At 41.1% G+C, this 18526-nt stretch overlaps 1 protein-coding gene across 1 annotated transcript; it reads right to left on the bottom strand.

Moving 5' to 3' along the window:
- Window positions 1–5945: 5945 nt before the first annotated feature.
- On the bottom strand, window positions 5946–7668 carry LOC115929456. The gene is made up of 4 exons (XM_030998386.1): window positions 7557–7668; window positions 7070–7227; window positions 6770–6865; window positions 5946–6325 (listed from the first exon to the last, which is right to left on the bottom strand). Exons 2-4 carry the CDS (start codon window positions 7160–7162, stop codon window positions 6176–6178), a joined length of 339 nt encoding a protein of 112 aa, XP_030854246.1. The 5' UTR covers window positions 7163–7227; window positions 7557–7668; the 3' UTR covers window positions 5946–6175.
- Between the last annotated feature and the right edge of the window lie 10858 nt (window positions 7669–18526).

Raw genomic sequence — 18526 nt, 5'->3', positions numbered from 1 at the left:
CGTCACCCTTGTAGTCATCCTTCTCGCCATCAACCTGAAAGTAACCCTACTCGCCATCAACCTGAAAGTAACCCTACCCGCCGTCTCCCTGGTAGCCATTCTCGTCGCCATCAACCTTAAAGTAACCCTACCCGTCGTCACCCTGCTAGTCTATCCTTCTCGCCATCAACCTGAAAGTAACCCTACCCGCCATCACCGTGGTAGTCATCCTTCTCGCCATCAACCTGAAAGTAACCCTACCCGCCGTCTCCCTGGTAGTCATTCTCGTCGCCATCAACCTGAAAGTAACCCTACCCGCCGTCACCCTGGTAGTCATTCTCCTCGCCATCAACCTGAAAGTAACCCTACCCGTCGTCACCCTTGTAGTCATCCTCCTCGCCATAAACCTGAAAGTAACCCACACCGCCATCTACCTGATAGTCATCCTTCTCGCCATCAACCTAAAAGTAACCCTACCCGCCGTCACCCTTGTAGTCATCCTTCTCGCCATCAACCTGAAAGTAATCCTACCCGCCGTAACCTTGGTAGTCATCCTTCTCGCCATTAACCTGAAAGTAACCCTACCCACCGTCACCCTTGTAGTCATCCTTCTCGCTGTCAACCTGAAAATAATCCTACCCGCCGTCACCTTGGTAGTCATCCTTCTCGCCATCAACCTGAAAGTAACCCTACTCGCCGTCACCCTTGTAGTCATCCTTCTCGCCATCAACCTGAAAGTAACACTGACCGCCGTTACCCTTGTAGTCATCCTTCTCGCCCTCAACTTGAAAGTAACCCTACCCGCCATCAACCTGATAGTCATCCTTCTCGCCATCAACCTGAAAGTAACCCTACCCGCCGTCACCCTTGTAGTCATCCTTCTCGCCATCAAACTGAAAGTAACCCTACCCGCCGTCACCCTGGTAGTCATCCTTCTCGCCATCAACCTGAAAGTAACCCTACCCGCCGTCACCCTGGTAGTCATCCTTCTCGCCATCCTTCTCGCCATCAACCTAAAAGTAACCATACCCGCCGTCACACTAGTAGTCATCATTCTCGCCATCACCCTGGTAGTCATCTTTCTCGCCATTAACCTAAAAGTAACCATACCCGCCGTCACACTTGTAGTCATCCTTCTCGCCATCACTCTGGTAGTCATCCTTCTCGCCATCAACCTAAAAGTAACCCTACCCGCCGTCACCCTTGTAGTCATCCTTCTCGCCATCAACCTAAAAGTAACCCTACCCGCCGTCACCTCGGTAGTCATCCTTCTCGCCGTCAACCTGAAAGTAACCCTACCCGCCGTCACCCTTGTAGTCATCCTTCTCGCCATCAACCTGAAAGTAACCCTACTCGCCGTCACCCTGGTAGTCATCCTTCTCGCCATCAACCTAAAAGTAACCCTACCCGCCGTCAAACTTGTAGTCATCCTTCTCGCATTCAACCTAAAAGTAACCCTACCCGCCGTCACCTTGGTAGTCAATATTCTCGCCGTCAACCTGAAAGTAACCCTACCCGCCGTCACCCTTGTAGTCATCCTTCTCGCCATCAACCTGAAAGTAACCCTACTCGCCGTCACCCTGGTAGTCATCCTTCTCGCCATCAACCTGAAAGTAACCCTACCCGCCGTCACCCTTGTAGTCATCCTTTTCGCCATCAACCTGAAAGTAACCCTACCCGCCGTCACCCTGGCAGTCATCCTTCTCGCCATCAACCTGAAAGTAATCCTACCCGCCGTCACCCTGGTAGTCATCCTTCTCGCCATCAATACTTCATGAGTGTGGAAATTACCTAACTAAAATAAACTTACTAAAAATGATGTATTAGGTTTATGTCGTTATCTAAATTGAACACATCTTACTGAACGCTTGCAGAAACACGAAGCCTATCCACTGTTGCTCCAATGTCACCCTCGTTGTCACCGTAGTCATTACCGTGTTCGTCATCGTGTGGCGTAGTCAAATCAGTGATCGTCCCCTCTCCTTTCTTTCACCTGTACAATGAGAACTCTTGCCAAAATCGCAACATATATTGAATAGATATTTGTCTTCACAATAATTCGAGTGAATAATTTTCTTCTTTTTGTTTGCATTCATACTTTTAAAAATATGTCTTTGCATTTCATAATCACAATACATTTTGCCCCGTTTTATTACCCATTTATTAACGATTCTTCTTCTCCTGAAGCTCTTTAATGTTGTGCATCTCCCTTCATAATGCATTCATGATTTCAGTCGAATGGTAATTATGAGACGTCGAATGGTAATTATGAGACTTATAATTGGCACGTGTCTTGTAACAGTACAACACCTGTTTCAACATAAACTTTGTCATTAGAAATATACTCGTGTTCATTCTGCCTTGATTTAATATATGATAAAATCTTTAGCAAACTTTTGAATACATACCTGATAATACTTACCTCCATAGATAAATGACACTTATATTTTCCAAGAGGTGTTGCATCAGTTTCCACTCACAGATGAAGAAAAACACAATTACACAATAGATACAAGGGAGATGGCATAATTAAACTGAGTCTTAAATCTTTGAGTTCGTTTCGGAGTTGCTGACGATGTACACATATATCAGAGTGGTGGGCCAGATCTTGAAAATGATCGACTTCCTCCTTGGTGCCGTGAATGTGGGATGTGAAGAAGGTGAACGCAGTCGATGGACAATAGCTGAACGAAGTCGACGCGGTTGTTCGTAGAGGTGACTGAAGTCCTGGAAGCATGTAGATATACTGCATTGTAGAACCTGAAAGACATGAAGAGAGCGAGTCCAAGCTATTTTGTCATATCCAAGATATATCAAAACATCTTATCACTTTATTAAGTCCCTAGTCGTAGTTCTTAAGCTTGAATCACAAGAGATATAGAGTAAATGACACTTCTGATGTCAATTTAAGGTCATAATTCCATAATACTCGGTAAAGCATGGAACACAAAATCACAAAAGATTTGCCCAGGAATAGGTGATAAAGGAAACTAGTGCAGTGAATGAAGTATGTGATAGATATGAGTCCTGCTTTTAATGAGTGTTACGACATATATCTCTAGAAAGACATTTTATTTAGTCTCTTCTTCTTTGTCGTATTTTCTCATATTTTTATGAATAGACCTAGTTTAATTGCTATGCTAAAAGAGTACCAATACGACACATATCTCTTAAAACATCTTCTCTTTCTTCTCTTATTCATTTTGTCGATTTCTCATCACTTTGATATGTAGTTACTATATAGGATACGATTTGAATATTTTAATGTGGGGATATTACCAATACGTCATTAATGCCTTGCTAATTATGATTGCTATGCATTTATTCTCTAAAAGACCATTAATTCTATTACAGTATTTGGTGAGAAATGATTTCCACACTGACTGTAAACATGAGAGCACGTTTTTTTAAATTTCCCATTCAAATGAATAATGTAAATTAATGCTACAATTTTAAATCATATCTTGATAATATTAGGTCTAACTGATTATAAAAAGCTAGTTAACATGGGAATATTACCATAAAGATGTAAGTATATCTTACCACAGAGAGATTCGTAACGCGACGAGAGGTGACGAGAGGTGACGAGACTTGATGAGATGAGACTTGATGAGATGTGACATGGTGTATCCAAATAATAAGGAATATTCAAATTGCCCCCCTGATTTTTAGAACGCAAGTCCTCCTGATATGGAACTCTACATTTTCTGAGATGGGTTAGAGCAAGATCAAATTAGACCATTACGCTACATTTATGTAAATTAGTCATATGATCAACTTCCCCATCGATGCCATGAACGTGGGATGTGAAGAGGCTGAACGTAGTCTATGGACGATAGCTTAACGAAGTCGACAAGATCAAAGAAGTCATGGATGTATGCAGGTACACCGCCAAGAAAACCTGAAAGACAAAAAGAGAGCGAATCCAAGCTACTTTGTCGCCTATACGATGTATCAACTATACATCTTGTTACTTTATTAAATCCTTGGTACTAAGCCTAAAGCTTGAATCGAATAAAATATGAGGGGAATGACAATCCCGATGTCTATTAATGTTCATTATCACATGACACTTGGTGAGAAGAAAAAAAAAGACTAAAAACTTGCTTGTGACTCGTCAAAGTTTATAATGTGTTACAAGAAACTAGTGCTATGCATGAAGGATATGAGAGATGAGAGTTCTGCACTGAGTGAGTTTGACAACACATATTATCTCTATTTTCTCATCACATCGGTTTATAGAATGTTCGCAGTTTAAATTCAAGGGTGTTAACTGTTATAGATAATCCTATATCTACATATATATCTAAACGTATCTTCCTAATATTCTCATGTTAGTCGCAATTTTAATCACATCGGTAGATAAATATACAACACGTATGCAGATAGATCTAATTCAACTGCCTTGGCAAGATAATATAAATATTGCTAATGAGACTATAGGTACATGTCCTCCTCATATTCGTCGTATTTTCTTATTCTATGCCAATCAAAAAACTTGTCAAACTACATTTCTAGTAAAGCAAGCCTACCAATACGACACTTATCTGTACGACACATCTTCCTTTTCTTCTTATCTTCATTTTCTTCTCTTCTTCTTTGTCGTATGTGATAGGAACGATCTCTGTCCAATAATCATTATTATTAATAGTATTATTGTTATCATCATCTTTTCTACAGTTTACCAAGCTAATTAATATAGCAATCACAGACTAAACTTAAATAAATCAAATATAACGGCGATAATCTATCATATATTCACCAACAAAATAATAATCCATACTATATCTCACCGAAAAATTGTCGTTACGTGAAGAGACGTCACAAGACGCAACGAAACGAAACGAAACGCAACGCAACGAAATGCGACGAGTGGCAACGAGGCATGCCAAGGCGCGAGGCTTCGATACGAAACGTGTCCAATTCGAAAAGTTGGACACTTCATAGATTTTCTACAACGCAACAATCTTCCTGATATAGAGCTCAAAATTTTCTGAGATGGGTTAGGGTCAGATTCAAATTAGGCCCTTACACTACATTTATATTAATTAAGCCTAATGTGTAAATGTTATAGTTTATATTTTAAACTTAACTCAAACCCAACCTTGACACATCTCAGTAAATTTCAGAGCTCCATTAAGATCAGAAGTGATATTGTTGTATTGTTTACAGGCTAACCTTCACTTGCCCCGACATCTCAGTCTCAGGTTCATCTCAAGGTTCAGTCTCTGCATTCTCCCCTTCAATCCTGTGATCCAGCGGGAATATGATCCAAACAGTAATTCATGAACATTCCATTTGATCCCAAAAAATTGATTATCCAAAAGTCCGTCACGCTCCAATATTGTTCCATTTGCAAATAATCAGCACCGGTATTATTCCATATCTTAGGTCGTTGTGTAGATCAAGTATCATAACAATCATAAAGTTTTTCTTTATCTTGCATGTTTTCCGGCACAGTCCGATCAACAAACCTCTTGCAAGGTTCGAATCAGTCAGGCCGAATAGGCTAGTTCTCTTCAAGATTCTGACATCAGATACTTCTCAGTTGAATTGTCCTCAGTTTATGACCGTCCGATTTGACGGAATAGTAAAACCTGCTTAGAATCAGCTATGTAGGGTCGAATTCTCTTGCAAGCCTTTTTTTTCCGACACAGACCAATCAACAAACCTCTTGCCAGGTTCGTATCAGTCAGGTTGACATTTGTCTCTGATGAGTTGTGTACACGATTCTGACAGGTGATTCTCGATAGTGTTGCTTTTAGTTAATAATATTTGAGAGAATAGTTTAGTAGTTCAATGTTGTTTTATTCCATCGTTTACATATATGGAGATTCTGCTTCCGAAGCAGACGTCGCCGTGTTCATTTGGAGATAACCATGATTGCAAATTTATGAGACAATTTAGATTGCTTGCTTGCTTGCTAAATGAGAAAACCTGATGAAACATGATTGTGTTTCTTTCAGAATATAGAAAGTCGGACTGCAACATGTTTAGGCATCATCGTACGTAGTATGTCCATCGATGAATGAGGATTCCAAGGAAGATTTGATCAGAGAAATTTACAGGTTTCTGGTGGAATGAAATCAAGCCTCCTCAATTATTATACAGAGTAGAGTGTCTTTGTATAATTCTTTGCAAATCACCAATAGACAACGAGATGGATCGTCATGTTCTCATCTCCTGAAAATAAGTTTCATGTCCATTCAAGTTTTTGTCCAGTATAGAAGTTCTTGTCCACTGGCGAGGTGAAGAGGTACACTGAGTGTGTTTTGGTAAGGTCAATGACCCTGGCTAGATACTGCAACCCCGATTTAGAGCAGTCAGGTGAACATCGTAGACAGCACTGGAAAACAAAAAGTATATAAAACTGATTATTGTTTATGTTTTGTTTTTCTAAACTGAAGCATTGTAAATATATGCAGAATACTCGTTCCTTTTATTTTTCTTCTTTCCCTAGTCTCTCTTAGCATAGAAATCCCATGCAAATAATTTAAACCAATCTTTTTCATATAAGAACTGATTTCATGACAATATTCTTTTGCCGATTTGGGGGATGAATTCATTGCCACTGTTATTGATTAAATCAATCTTCATCAAATTGAGCAAGCTATCACTGACAGGTGCCAAGAAAATAAACACCAAAATCGGCGAAAAAAATATTGTTATGAATTCAGTTTTCCACATGAAATGACTTGCAACAACAGCAAAGATTAATTTTAATATCAATATTCACGGTCCTCAAAACAATCAATATGTGATATAATTTTAAACATTGACCGATTCCTACCTCATTGTAATCCTGGTCGTTGTCATCAGCTTGGTAGTCGCCCTGGTAGTGACTCTGGTAGTCGTCCAGTCCATCGTCGTCGTCGTCTTCCCCACGCTGCAATATAAATGAATATATTTTTGTAATCAATCTAATCTGCCAATATTGCTTCGGTCGATCACAGAAACCGCTATTCCGTACCTCCTTGATGAAACGCCAATTGTAAGAATGTAAATTGTAAATCGCAATGAGAGAGCATACTGTCATGATCTTTAATGTATTTATGTGGTAAAATGATTGAATTATGTCATTATTGTTTACCTGTTCTTCTTCAGGGACGTCAGCATAGTCATTATCCTGGTCGTGACCGCCCTGCTCGTCTCCTTCGTTGATATCAACCTGGTAGGTCGACATCGTCCCTGATGTTGCTGCTGGTCATCACCCTGGTAGTTATCCTCAAAGTCATCCTGCTCTCCGCGCTGCAACATAAATGAATAGATGATTTTATAATCTTCTTCAATCCACCGGCAAGGCAAGAAATGGTCAGTTACAAGTTACGACACAAGTCCCATCCAGTGCACGATGTAGGACCTGAAGTTGGCTTATTAAACTCCTCATGATCTTTGAGAATACAATGGTTTTGGTAGGAATTGGCACACTAGAAGGTGTTTTATCGTCTTGCTTCTGTGTCTACGACTAAAAGGTGATTACTATACATGTAACATCATGACTAACATCAATGTTCCTCTTCAAAATCGTTGATAAAGTTATGTGGTAAAACGGTTCATAAAATTTAACTACTGTGTACCTGGTCGTCACCTTTCGTCATCCTGGAGACTATCATTGTCGTCATCAACCTGACAGTCACCCTACCCGCCGTCACCCTTGTAGTCATCCTTCTCGCCATCAACCTGAATGTAACCCTACTCGCCGTCACCCTGGTAGTTATCCTTCTCGCCGTCAACCTGAAAGTAACCCTACCCGACGTCACCCTGGTAGTCATCCTTCTCGCCATCGACCTGAAAGTAACCCTACCCGCCGTCACCCTGGTAGTCATCCTTCTCGCCATCAACCTGAAAGTAACCCTACCCGCCATCACCCTGGTAGTCATCCTTCTCGCCATCAACCTGAAAGTAACCCTACTCGCCATCAACCTGAAAGTAACCCTACCCGCCGTCTCCCTGGTAGCCATTCTCGTCGCCATCAACCTTAAAGTAACCCTACCCGTCGTTACCCTGCTAGTCTATCCTTCTCGCCATCAACCTGAAAGTAGCCCTACCCGCCATCACCGTGGTAGTCATCCTTCTCGCCATCAACCTGAAAGTAACCCTACCCGCCGTCTCCCTGGTAGTCATTCTCGTCGCCATCAACCTGAAAGTAACCCTACCCGCCGTCACCCTGGTAGTCATTCTCCTCGCCATCAACCTGAAAGTAACCCTACCCGTCGTCACCCTTGTAGTCATCCTCCTCGCCATCAACCTGAAAGTAACCCTAGTCCCCATCACCCTGGTAGTCATCCTCCTCGCCATCAACATGAAAGTTACCCTACTCGCCATCAACTTGATAGTCATCCTTCTCGCCATCAACCTGAAAGTAACCCTACTCGCCATCACCCTGGTAGTCATCCTTCTCGCCATCAACCTGAAAGTAACCCTACTCGCCATCAACCTGATAGTCATCCTTCTCACCCTGGTAGTCATCCTTCTCGCGATCCTTCTCGCCATCAACCTGAAAGTAACCCTACTCGCCATCAACCTGATAGTCATCCTTCTCGCCATCAACCTGAAAGTAACCCTACTCGCCATCGCCCTGGTAGTCATCCTTCTCGCCATCAACCTGAAAGTAACCCTACCCGCCATCACCCTGGTAGTCATCCTTCTCGCCATCAACCTGAAAGTAACCCTACTCGCCATCGCCCTGGTAGTCATCCTTCTCGCCATCAACCTGAAAGTAACCCTACCCGTCGTCACCCTGGTAGTCATCCTTCTCGCCATCAACCTGAAAGTAACCCTACTCGCCATCACCCTGACAGTCATCCTTCTCACCATCAACATGAAAGTAACCCTACCCGCCGTCACCCTTGTAGTCATCCTCCTCGCCATCAACCTGAAAGTAACCCTAGTCGCCATCAAACTGGTAGTCATCCTCCTCGCCATCAACCTGAAAGTAACCCTACACGCCGTCACCCTGGTAGTCATCCTTCTCGCCATCAACCTGAAAGTAACCCTACCCGCCGTCGCCCTGGTAGTCATCCTTCTCGCGATCCTTTTCGCCATCAACCTGAAAGTAACCTTCTCGCCATCAACCTGATAGTCATCCTTCTCGCCATCAACCTGAAAGTAACCCTACCCGCCATCACCCTGGTAGTCATCCTTCTCGCCATCAACCTGAAAGTAACCCTACCTGTCGTCACCCTGGTAGTCATCCTTCTCGCCATCAACCTGAAAGTAGCCCTACTCGCCATCACCCTGGTAGTCATCCTTCTCGCCATCAACCTGAAAGTAACCCTACCCGTCATCACCCTGGTTGTCTATCCTTCTCGCCATCAACCTGAAAGTAACCCTACCCGCCGTCACCCTGGTAGTCATCCTTCTCGCCATCACCCTGAAAGTACACGCCGTCACCCTGGTAGTCATCCTCCTCGCCATCAACCTGAAAGTAACCCTACTCGCCATCACCCTGGTAGTCATCCTTCTCGCCATCAACCTGAAAGTAACCCTACTCGCCATCAACCTGATAGTCATCCTTCTCTCCATCAACCTGAAAGTAACACTACCCGCCGTCACCCTGGTAGTCATCCTTCTCGCCATCAACCTGAAAGTAACCCTACTCGCCATCACCCTTGTAGTCATCCTTCTCGCCATCAACCTGAAAGTAACCCTACCCGCCGTCACCGTAGTAGTCATCCTCCTCGCCATCAACCTGAAAGTAACCCTACCCGCCGTCACCCTAGAGTAGTCATCCTCCTCGCCATCAACCTGAAAGTAACCCTACTCGTCGTCACCCTGGTAGTCATCCTTCTCGCCATCAACCTGAAAGTAACCCTACTCGCCATCACCCTGGTAGTCATCCTTCTCGCCATCAACCTGAAAGTAACCCTCCCCGCCGTCACCCTGGTAGTCATCCTCCTCGCCATCAACCTGAAAGTAACCCTACCCGTCGTCACCCTGGTAGTCATCCTTCTCGCCATCAACCTGAAAGTAACCCTACCCGCCGTCACCCTGGTAGTCATCCTTCTCGCCATCAACCTGAAAGTAACCCTACCCGATATTACAGAAGGAGGATGACAAGATGACAATCTCGGATAGAGTTATTTGGTTTGATACAAGGAGAGGGGGGAATCGAAAGGCATTCCATCATGGCTGCACTTATGCCATTCTTCAAGTCAAATATGTAGTAAATTAATTTCAATAATTCAAGTGAATTGTGCATGGTCGTCATCGTAGTTATCATCCTAGACACCACCCTTTTGATAGTCATACCTAATCGCCATTTCGTAAAAATGTAGATACATTGCCCCGTTTTAAAATTCATTCGCTTATATTTTTTCCCTCTCGTAACCCTTGAGGGTTGTACATATTTTCTTTTATATAACCTATGCATTCCTGTCGAAGTATAATATTGCAAAATACAATTATCACGTGGGTTGTTGCAGTACCATATCTGTTTCAAAAACGTTTATATCACGAGGAATATATACTCGGTTTTCATTCCGCTTTGATTTAACAGATACTAAACTACATCCTAGATTTCAAACATTTGGATATTCCATCTTAAATCATATGTTGTCCTATCAACAATAATCTAATTCTATCTCCACGAGTGTGGAATTTACCTAACTGAAATAAACTTACTTAAAATGATGTATTGGGTTTATGTCGTTATCTAAAATGAACACATCTTACTGAACGTTTGCAGAAACACGAAGCCTATCCACTGCTGCTCCTATGTCACCCTCGCTGTCACCGTAGTCATTACCATGGTCGTCATCGTGTGGCGTAGTCAAATCAGTGATCGTCATCCCCTCTCCCTTCTTTCACCTGTACAATGAGAAATCTTGCAAAAATCGCATCATATATTGAATAAATATTTCTCTTCACAATAATTCGAGTGAATAATTTTCTTCTTTTTGTTTGCATTCATACTTTTAAAAATATGTCTTTGCATTTCATAATCACAATACATTTTGCCCTGTTTTATTATCCATTTTTTAACGATTCTTCTTCTCCTGTAGCTCTTTAATGTTGAGCATTTCCCTTCGTATTATGTATTCATATCAGTCGAATGGTAATTATGAGACTTATTATTGTCACGCGCCTTGTAACAGTACAACACCTGTTTCAATATAAACTTTTTCATGAGAAATATACTCGTGTTCATTCTGCCTTGATTTAATAGATAAATTCTTTAGCAAACTTTGGAATACATACCTGATAATACTTGCCTACGTAGATCAATGACACTTATATTTTCCGAGGTGTTGCATCAGGTCCCACTCACAGAAAGAAAAAACACAATTACCAAAAAGATACAAGGGAGATGGCATAATTGAACTGAGTCTTAATCTTTGAGCTCTTTTCGTAGTTGCTGACGATGTACACATAATTATATCAGAGTGGTGGGCCAGATCTTGAAAATGATCGCCTTCCTCCTTGGTGCCGTGAATGTGGGATGTGAAGAAGGTGAACGCAGTCGATGGACAGTAGCTAAACGAAGTCGACGCGGTGGTTCGTAGAGGTGAATGAAGTCCTGGATGCGTGTATATATACTGCATTGTAGAACCTGAAAGACATGAAGAGAGCGAGTCCAAGCTATTTGGTCATATCCAAGATGTATCAAAACATCTTATCACTTCATTAAGTCCCTAGTCGTAGTTCTTAAGCTTGAATCACAAGAGATATAGAGTAAATGACCCTTCTGATGCCAATTTAATGTCATAATTCCATAATAGGTGCTAAATTAAACTAGTGCAGTGAATGAAGTATGTGATAGATGTGAGTCCTGCCTTCAATAAGTGTTACGACATAATCTCTAGAAAGACATTTTATTTAGTCTCTTCTTCTTTGTCGTATTTTCTCATATTTTTATGAATAGATCTAGTTTAATTGCTATGCGAAGAGAGTACCAATACGACACATATCTCTAAAAACATCTTCTCTTTCTTCTCTTATTCATTTTGTCGATTTCTCATCACATCGATATGTAGTTACTACATAGGATACGATTCGATTTTTTAATGTGGAGATATTACCAATACGTCATTAATGCCTTGCTAATTATGATTGCTATGCATTTATTCTCTAAAAGACCATTAATTCTATTACAGTATTTGGTGAGAAATGATTTCCACACTGACTGTAAACATGAGAGCACGTTTTTTTAAATTTCCCATTCAAATTAATAATGTAAATTAATGCTACAATATCAAATCATATCTTGATAATATTAGGTCTAACTGATTATAAAAAGCTAGTTAACATGGGAATATTACAATAAAGATGTAAGTATATCTTACCACAGAGAGATTCGTAACGCGACGAGAGGTGACGAGACTTGATGAGATGTGACATGGTGTATCCAAATATAATAAGGAATATTCAAATTGCCCCCCTGATTTTTAGAACGCAAGTCCTCCTGATATGAAACTCTACATTTTCAGAGATGGTTTAGGGCAAGATCAAATTAGACCATTACGCTACATTTATGTAAATTAGTCATATGATCAAATTCTGCCATTTGGTGCCATGAACGTGGGATGTGAAGAGGCTGAACGTAGTCTATGGATGATAGCTTAACGAAGTCGACAAGATCAAAGAAGTCATGGATGTATGCAGGTACACCGCAATGAAATCCTGAAAGACAAAAAGAGAGCGAATCCAAGCTACTTTGTCGCCTATACGATGTATCAACTATACATCCTGTTACTTTATTAAATCCTTAGTACTAAGCCTAAAGCTTGAATCGAATGAAATATGAGGGGAATGACAATCCCGATGTCTATTAATGTTCATTATCACATGATACTTGGTGAGAAGGAAAAAAAAAGACTAAAAACTTGCTTGTGACTCGTCAAAGTTTATAATGTGTTACAAGAAACTAGTGCTATGCATGAAGGATAGGAGAGATGAGAGTTTGACAACACATATTTTCTCATCACATCGGTTTATAGAATGTTCGCAGTTTAAATTCAAGGGTGCTATAGATAATCCTATATCTACATATATACCTAAATGTATCTTCCTAATATTCTCATGTTAGTCGCAATTTTAATCACATCGGTAGATAAATATACAACATGTATGCAGATAGATCTAATTCAACTGCCTTGGCAAGATAATATAAATATTGCTAATGAGACTATAGGTACATGTCCTCCTCATATTCGTCGTATTTTCTTATTCTATGCTAATCAAAAAAATTGTCAAACTACATTTCTAGTAAAGCAAGCCTACCAATACGACACTTATCTGTACGACACATCTTCCTTTTCTTCTTATATTCATTTTTTCCCTTCTTCTTTGTCGTATGTGATAGGAACGATCTCTGTCCAATAATCATTATCATTAATAGTATTATTGTTATCATCTTTTCTACAGTTTACCAAGCTAATTAATATAGCAATCACAGACTAAACTTAAATCAAATATAACGGCGATAATCTATCATATATTCACCAACAAAATAATAATCCATACTATATCTCACCGAAAATTGTCGTTACGTGAAGAGAAGTCACAAGACGCAACGAAACGAAACGAAACGCAACGAAATGCGACGAGTGGCAACGAGGCATGCCGAGCCGCGAGGATTCGATACGAAACGTGTCAAATTCGAAAAGTTGGACACTTCATAGATTTTCTACAACGCAACAATCTTCCTGATATAGAGCTCGACATTTTCTGAGATGGGTTAGGGTCAGATTCAAATTAGGCCCTTACACTACATTTATATCAATTAAGCCTATGTGTAAATGTTATAGTTTTTTTAATTTTAAACTTAACTCAAACTCAACTTTGACACATCTCAGTAAATTTCAGAGCTCCATTAAGATCAGAAGTGATATTGTTGTATTGTTTACAGGCTAACCTTCACTTGCCCCGACATCTCACGGTTCAGTCTCTGCATTCTCCCCTTCAATCCTGTGATCCAGCGGGAATATGATCCAAACAGTAATTCATGAACATTCCATTTGATCCAAAAAAATGATTATCCAAAAGTCCGTCACGCTCCAATATTGTTCCATTTGCAAATGATCAGCACCGGTATTATTCCATATCTTAGGTCGTTGTGAAGATCGAGTATCATAACAATCATAAAGTTTTTCTTTATCTTGGATGTTTTCCGGCACAGTCCGATCAACAAACCTCTTGCAAGGTTCGAATCAGTCAGGCCGAATAGGCTAGTTTTCTTCAAGATTCTGACATCAGATATTTCTCAGTTGAATTGTTTACAGTTTATGACCGTCCGATTTGACGGAATAGTGCAACCTGCTTAGAATCAGCTATGTAGTGTCGAATTCTCTTGCTAGCCCTTTTTCTCCGACACAGGCCAATCAACAAGCCTCTTGCCAGGTTCATATCAGTCAGGTTGACATTTGTCTCTGGTGAGTTGTGTACACGATTCTGACAGGTGATTCTCGATAGTGTTGCTTTTAGTTAATAATATTTGAGAGAATAGTTTAGTAGTTCAATGTTGTTTTATTCCATCGTTTACATATCTGAGGATTCTGCTTCCGAAGCAGACGTCGCCGTGTTCATTTGGAGATAACCATGGTTGCAAATGTATGAGACAATCTAGATTTGTTGCTTGCTTGCTAAATGAGAAAACCTGATGAAACATGATCGTGTTTCTTTCAGAATATAGAAAGTCGGACTGCAATATGTTTAGGCGTCATCGTACGTAGTATGTCCATCGATGAATGCGGATTCCAAGGAAGATTTAATAAGAGAAATGTACATGTTTCTGGTGGTATGAAGTCAAGTATCCTCAATTATTATACAGAGTAGAGTGTCTTTGTATAATTCTTTGTAAATCACCAAAGGACAAAGAGATGAATCGTCATGTTCTCATCTCCTGAAAATAAGTTCATGTCCATTCAAGTTCTTGTCCAGTATAGAAGTTCTTGTCCACTGGAGAGGTGAAGAGGTACACTGAGTGTGCCTTGGTAGGGTCATTGACCCTGGCTAGATACTGCAACCCCGATTTAGAGTAGTCCGGTGAACATCGCAGACCGCCCTGAAAAACAAAAAGTATATAGAACTGAATATTGTTTATGTTTTGTTTTTTCTAAACTGAAGCATTGTAAATATTTGTAGAATACTCGTTCTTTTTATTTTTCTTCTTTCCCTAGTCTCTCTTATCGTAGAATTCCAGGCACATAATTTAAACCAATCTTTTTCATATAAGAACTGATTTCATGAAAATATTCGTTTGCCGATTTGGGGGATGAATTCATTGACACTGTTATTGATTGAATCAATCTTCATCAACTTGAGCCAGTTATCACTGACAGGTGCCAATGAAATAAACACCAATATCGGCGAACAATTATTGTTATGAGTGCAGTTTTCCACATGTAATGACTTGCAACAACAGTAAGGAATAATTCCAACATCAATATTTACGGTCCTCAAAACAATCAATATGTGGTATAATTTTAAACATTGACCGATTCCTACCTGATTGTAATCCTGGTCGTCGTCATCAGATTGGTGGTCGTCATCAGCTTGGTAGTCGCCCTGGTAGTGACTTTAGTAGTCGTCCAGTTCGTCGTCGTCGTCTTCCCCATGCTGCAATATAAATGAGTATATTTGTTTAATCAATCTAATCTGCCAGTAATGTTTCGCTCGATTACAGAAACCGCTATTCCGTACTTCCTTGATGAAACGCCAATTGCAAGAATGTAAATTGCAAATCGCAATGAGAGAGCATACCGTCATGATCTTTAATGTATTTATTTGGTAAAATGATTGAATTATGTCATTATTGTTTACCTGTTCTTCTTCAGGGACGTTACCATGGTCATGCAACATCATGGCTAACATCAATGTTCCTCTTCAGGATCTTCGATAAAAATATGTGTAAAACAGATCATATAATTTAACTACTGTGTACCTGCTCGCCACCTTTCGTCCACCTGGTCACTATCCTCGTCGTCATCCTGGTAGTAATCCTACCCGCCGTCACCCCGGTAGTAACCCTACCCGCCGTCACTCTGGTAGTCATCCTGCTCGCCGTCTTCCTGGAAGTCTTCCTACTCGCCGTCACCCTGGGAGTCATCCTTCTCGCCATCAACCTGAAAGAAACCCTACCCACCGTCACCCTTGTAGTCATCCTTCTCGCCATCAACCTGAAAGTAACCCTGCCCGCCGTCACCCTGGTAGTCATCCTTCTCGCCATCAACCTGAAAGTAACCCTACCCGCCGTCACCCTTGTAGTCATCCTTCTCGCTATCAACCTGAAAGTAACCCTGCCCGCCGTCACCCTGATAGTCATCCTTCTCGCCATCAACCTGAAAGTAACCCTACTCGCCGTCACCCTGGTGGTCATCCTTCTTGCCATCAACCTCAAAGTAACCCTTCCCGTCGTCACCCTTGCAGTCATCCTTCTCGCCATCAACCTGAAAGTAACCCTACCCGCTGTCACCCTGGTAGTCATCCTTTTCGCCATCAACCTGAAAGTAACGCTACCCGCCGTCACCTTGGTAGTCATCCTTCTCGCCATCAACCTGAAAGTAACCCTACCCGCCGTCACCCTAGTAGTCATCCTTCTCGCCATCAACCTGAAAGTAACCCTACCCGCTGTCACCCTGGTAGTCATCCTTCTCGCCATCAACCTGAAAGTAACGCTACCCGCCGTCACCCTGTTAGTCATCCTTCTCGCCATCAACCTGAAAGTAACCCTGCCTGCCGTCACCCTGATGGTCATCCTTCTCGCTATCAACCTGAAAGTAACCCTACCCGCTGTCACCCTGGTAGTCATCCTTCTCGCCATCAACCTGAAAGTAACCCTACCCGCCGTCATCCTTGTAGTCATCCTTCTCGCCATCAACCTGAAAGTAACCCTACTCGCCGTCATCCTGGTAGTCATCCTTCTCGCTGTCACCCTGGTTTTCATCCTTCTCGCCGTCACCCTGGTAGTAACCCTACCCGCCGTCACCCCGTTAGTCATCGTTCTCGCCGTCACCCTGGTAGTCATCCTAACCGCCGTCACCCTGCTCGTCGTCACCCTGGTGGTCTCCCTTCTCATCGTTACCCTGGTAGTCGCCTTCATTTGCGTCACCCTGGAAGTCGTTCTTTTTCCATTTTTGTATTGTAAAAGAATAGAAAATGTTACATTCCTGTATAAATGACGGGCAAGACAAGGAAATTTCAAAGGAAATTTCAAAGGAAATTTCAAAATGTCAACAACAACAACTTGAAGATGATGACGTCATAACTGCACTTCATGCCTATCTTCGAACTGTATTTAACCTGGTCATCATCCTATTCGTCACTCCGGTCGTTTTCATACTTGCCATCACTCGAGTAGTCGTTTGCACCCTGGATGTTGCTCTGGTCTTCATCATGGTAGTCACCATCGTTACCTTCTTTGTGCTGCAATACAAATTAGAAGACTCTATACTCTAGTATAAATAACAGGCAAGACCAGATATTACAGAAAGAGGATGACATGATGCCAATCTTGGATAGAGTTATTTGGTTAGATACAAGGGGAGAGGAGAATGGAAAGGCACGCCATCAAGGCTGCATCTATGCCATTCTTCAAGTCAAATATGAAGTAAATTAATTTCAATAATTCAAGTGAATTGTGCATGGTCGTCATCGTAGTTATCATCATAGACACCACCCTTCTGATAGTCATACCTAATCGCCATTTCGTAAAAATGTAGATACATTGCCCCGTTTTAAAATTCATTCGCTTATATTTTTTTCCTCTCGTAACCCTTGAGTGTTGTACATATTATAACTTATGCATTCCTGTCGAAGTATACTATTGCAAAATAGAATTATCACGTGGGTTGTTGCAGTACAATATCTGTTTCAAAAATGTTTATATCACGAGAAATATATACTCGGTTTTCATTCCGCTTTGATTTAATAGATACTAAACTACATCCTAGATTTCAAACATTTGGATATTCCATCTCAAATCATATGTTGTCCTATCAACAATAATCTAATTCTATCTCGACGAGTGTGGAATTTACCTAACTGAAATAAAATTACTGAAAATGATGTATTGGGTTTATGTAGTTATCTAAAATGAACACATCTTACTGAACGCTTGCAGAAACACGAAGCCTATCCACTGCTGCTCCTATGTCACCCTCGCTGTCACCGTAGTCATTACCGTGGTCGTCATCGTGTGGCGTAGTCAAATCAGTGATCTTCGTCCCCTCTCCTTTCTTTTACCTGTACAATGAGAACTCTTGCCAAAATCGCATCATATATTGAATAAATATTTGTCTTCACAATAATTCGAGTGAATAATTTTCTTCTTTTTGTTTGCATTCATCCTTTAAAAAATATTTCTTTGCATTTCATAATCACAATGCAATTTGCCCCGTTTTATTACCCATTTATTAACGATTCTTCTTCTCCTGAGGCTCTTTAATGTTGTGCATCTCCCTTCATAATGCATTCATATCAGTCGAATGGTAATTATGAGACATCGAATGGTATTATGAGACTTATAATTGGCACGTGCCTTGTAACAGTACAACACCTGTTTCAACGTAAACTTTGTCATTAGAATTATACTCGTGTTCATTCTGCC

Source organism: Strongylocentrotus purpuratus, unplaced genomic scaffold, assembly GCF_000002235.5.
Source record: "Strongylocentrotus purpuratus isolate Spur 01 unplaced genomic scaffold, Spur_5.0 spur5_scaffold_5, whole genome shotgun sequence".
In the NCBI taxonomy this organism is placed as follows: Eukaryota; Metazoa; Echinodermata; class Echinoidea; order Camarodonta; family Strongylocentrotidae; genus Strongylocentrotus; species Strongylocentrotus purpuratus.
The sequence above is the reverse complement of the archived record's forward strand: the minus strand, read 5'-3'. Positions and strand labels throughout refer to the sequence as shown.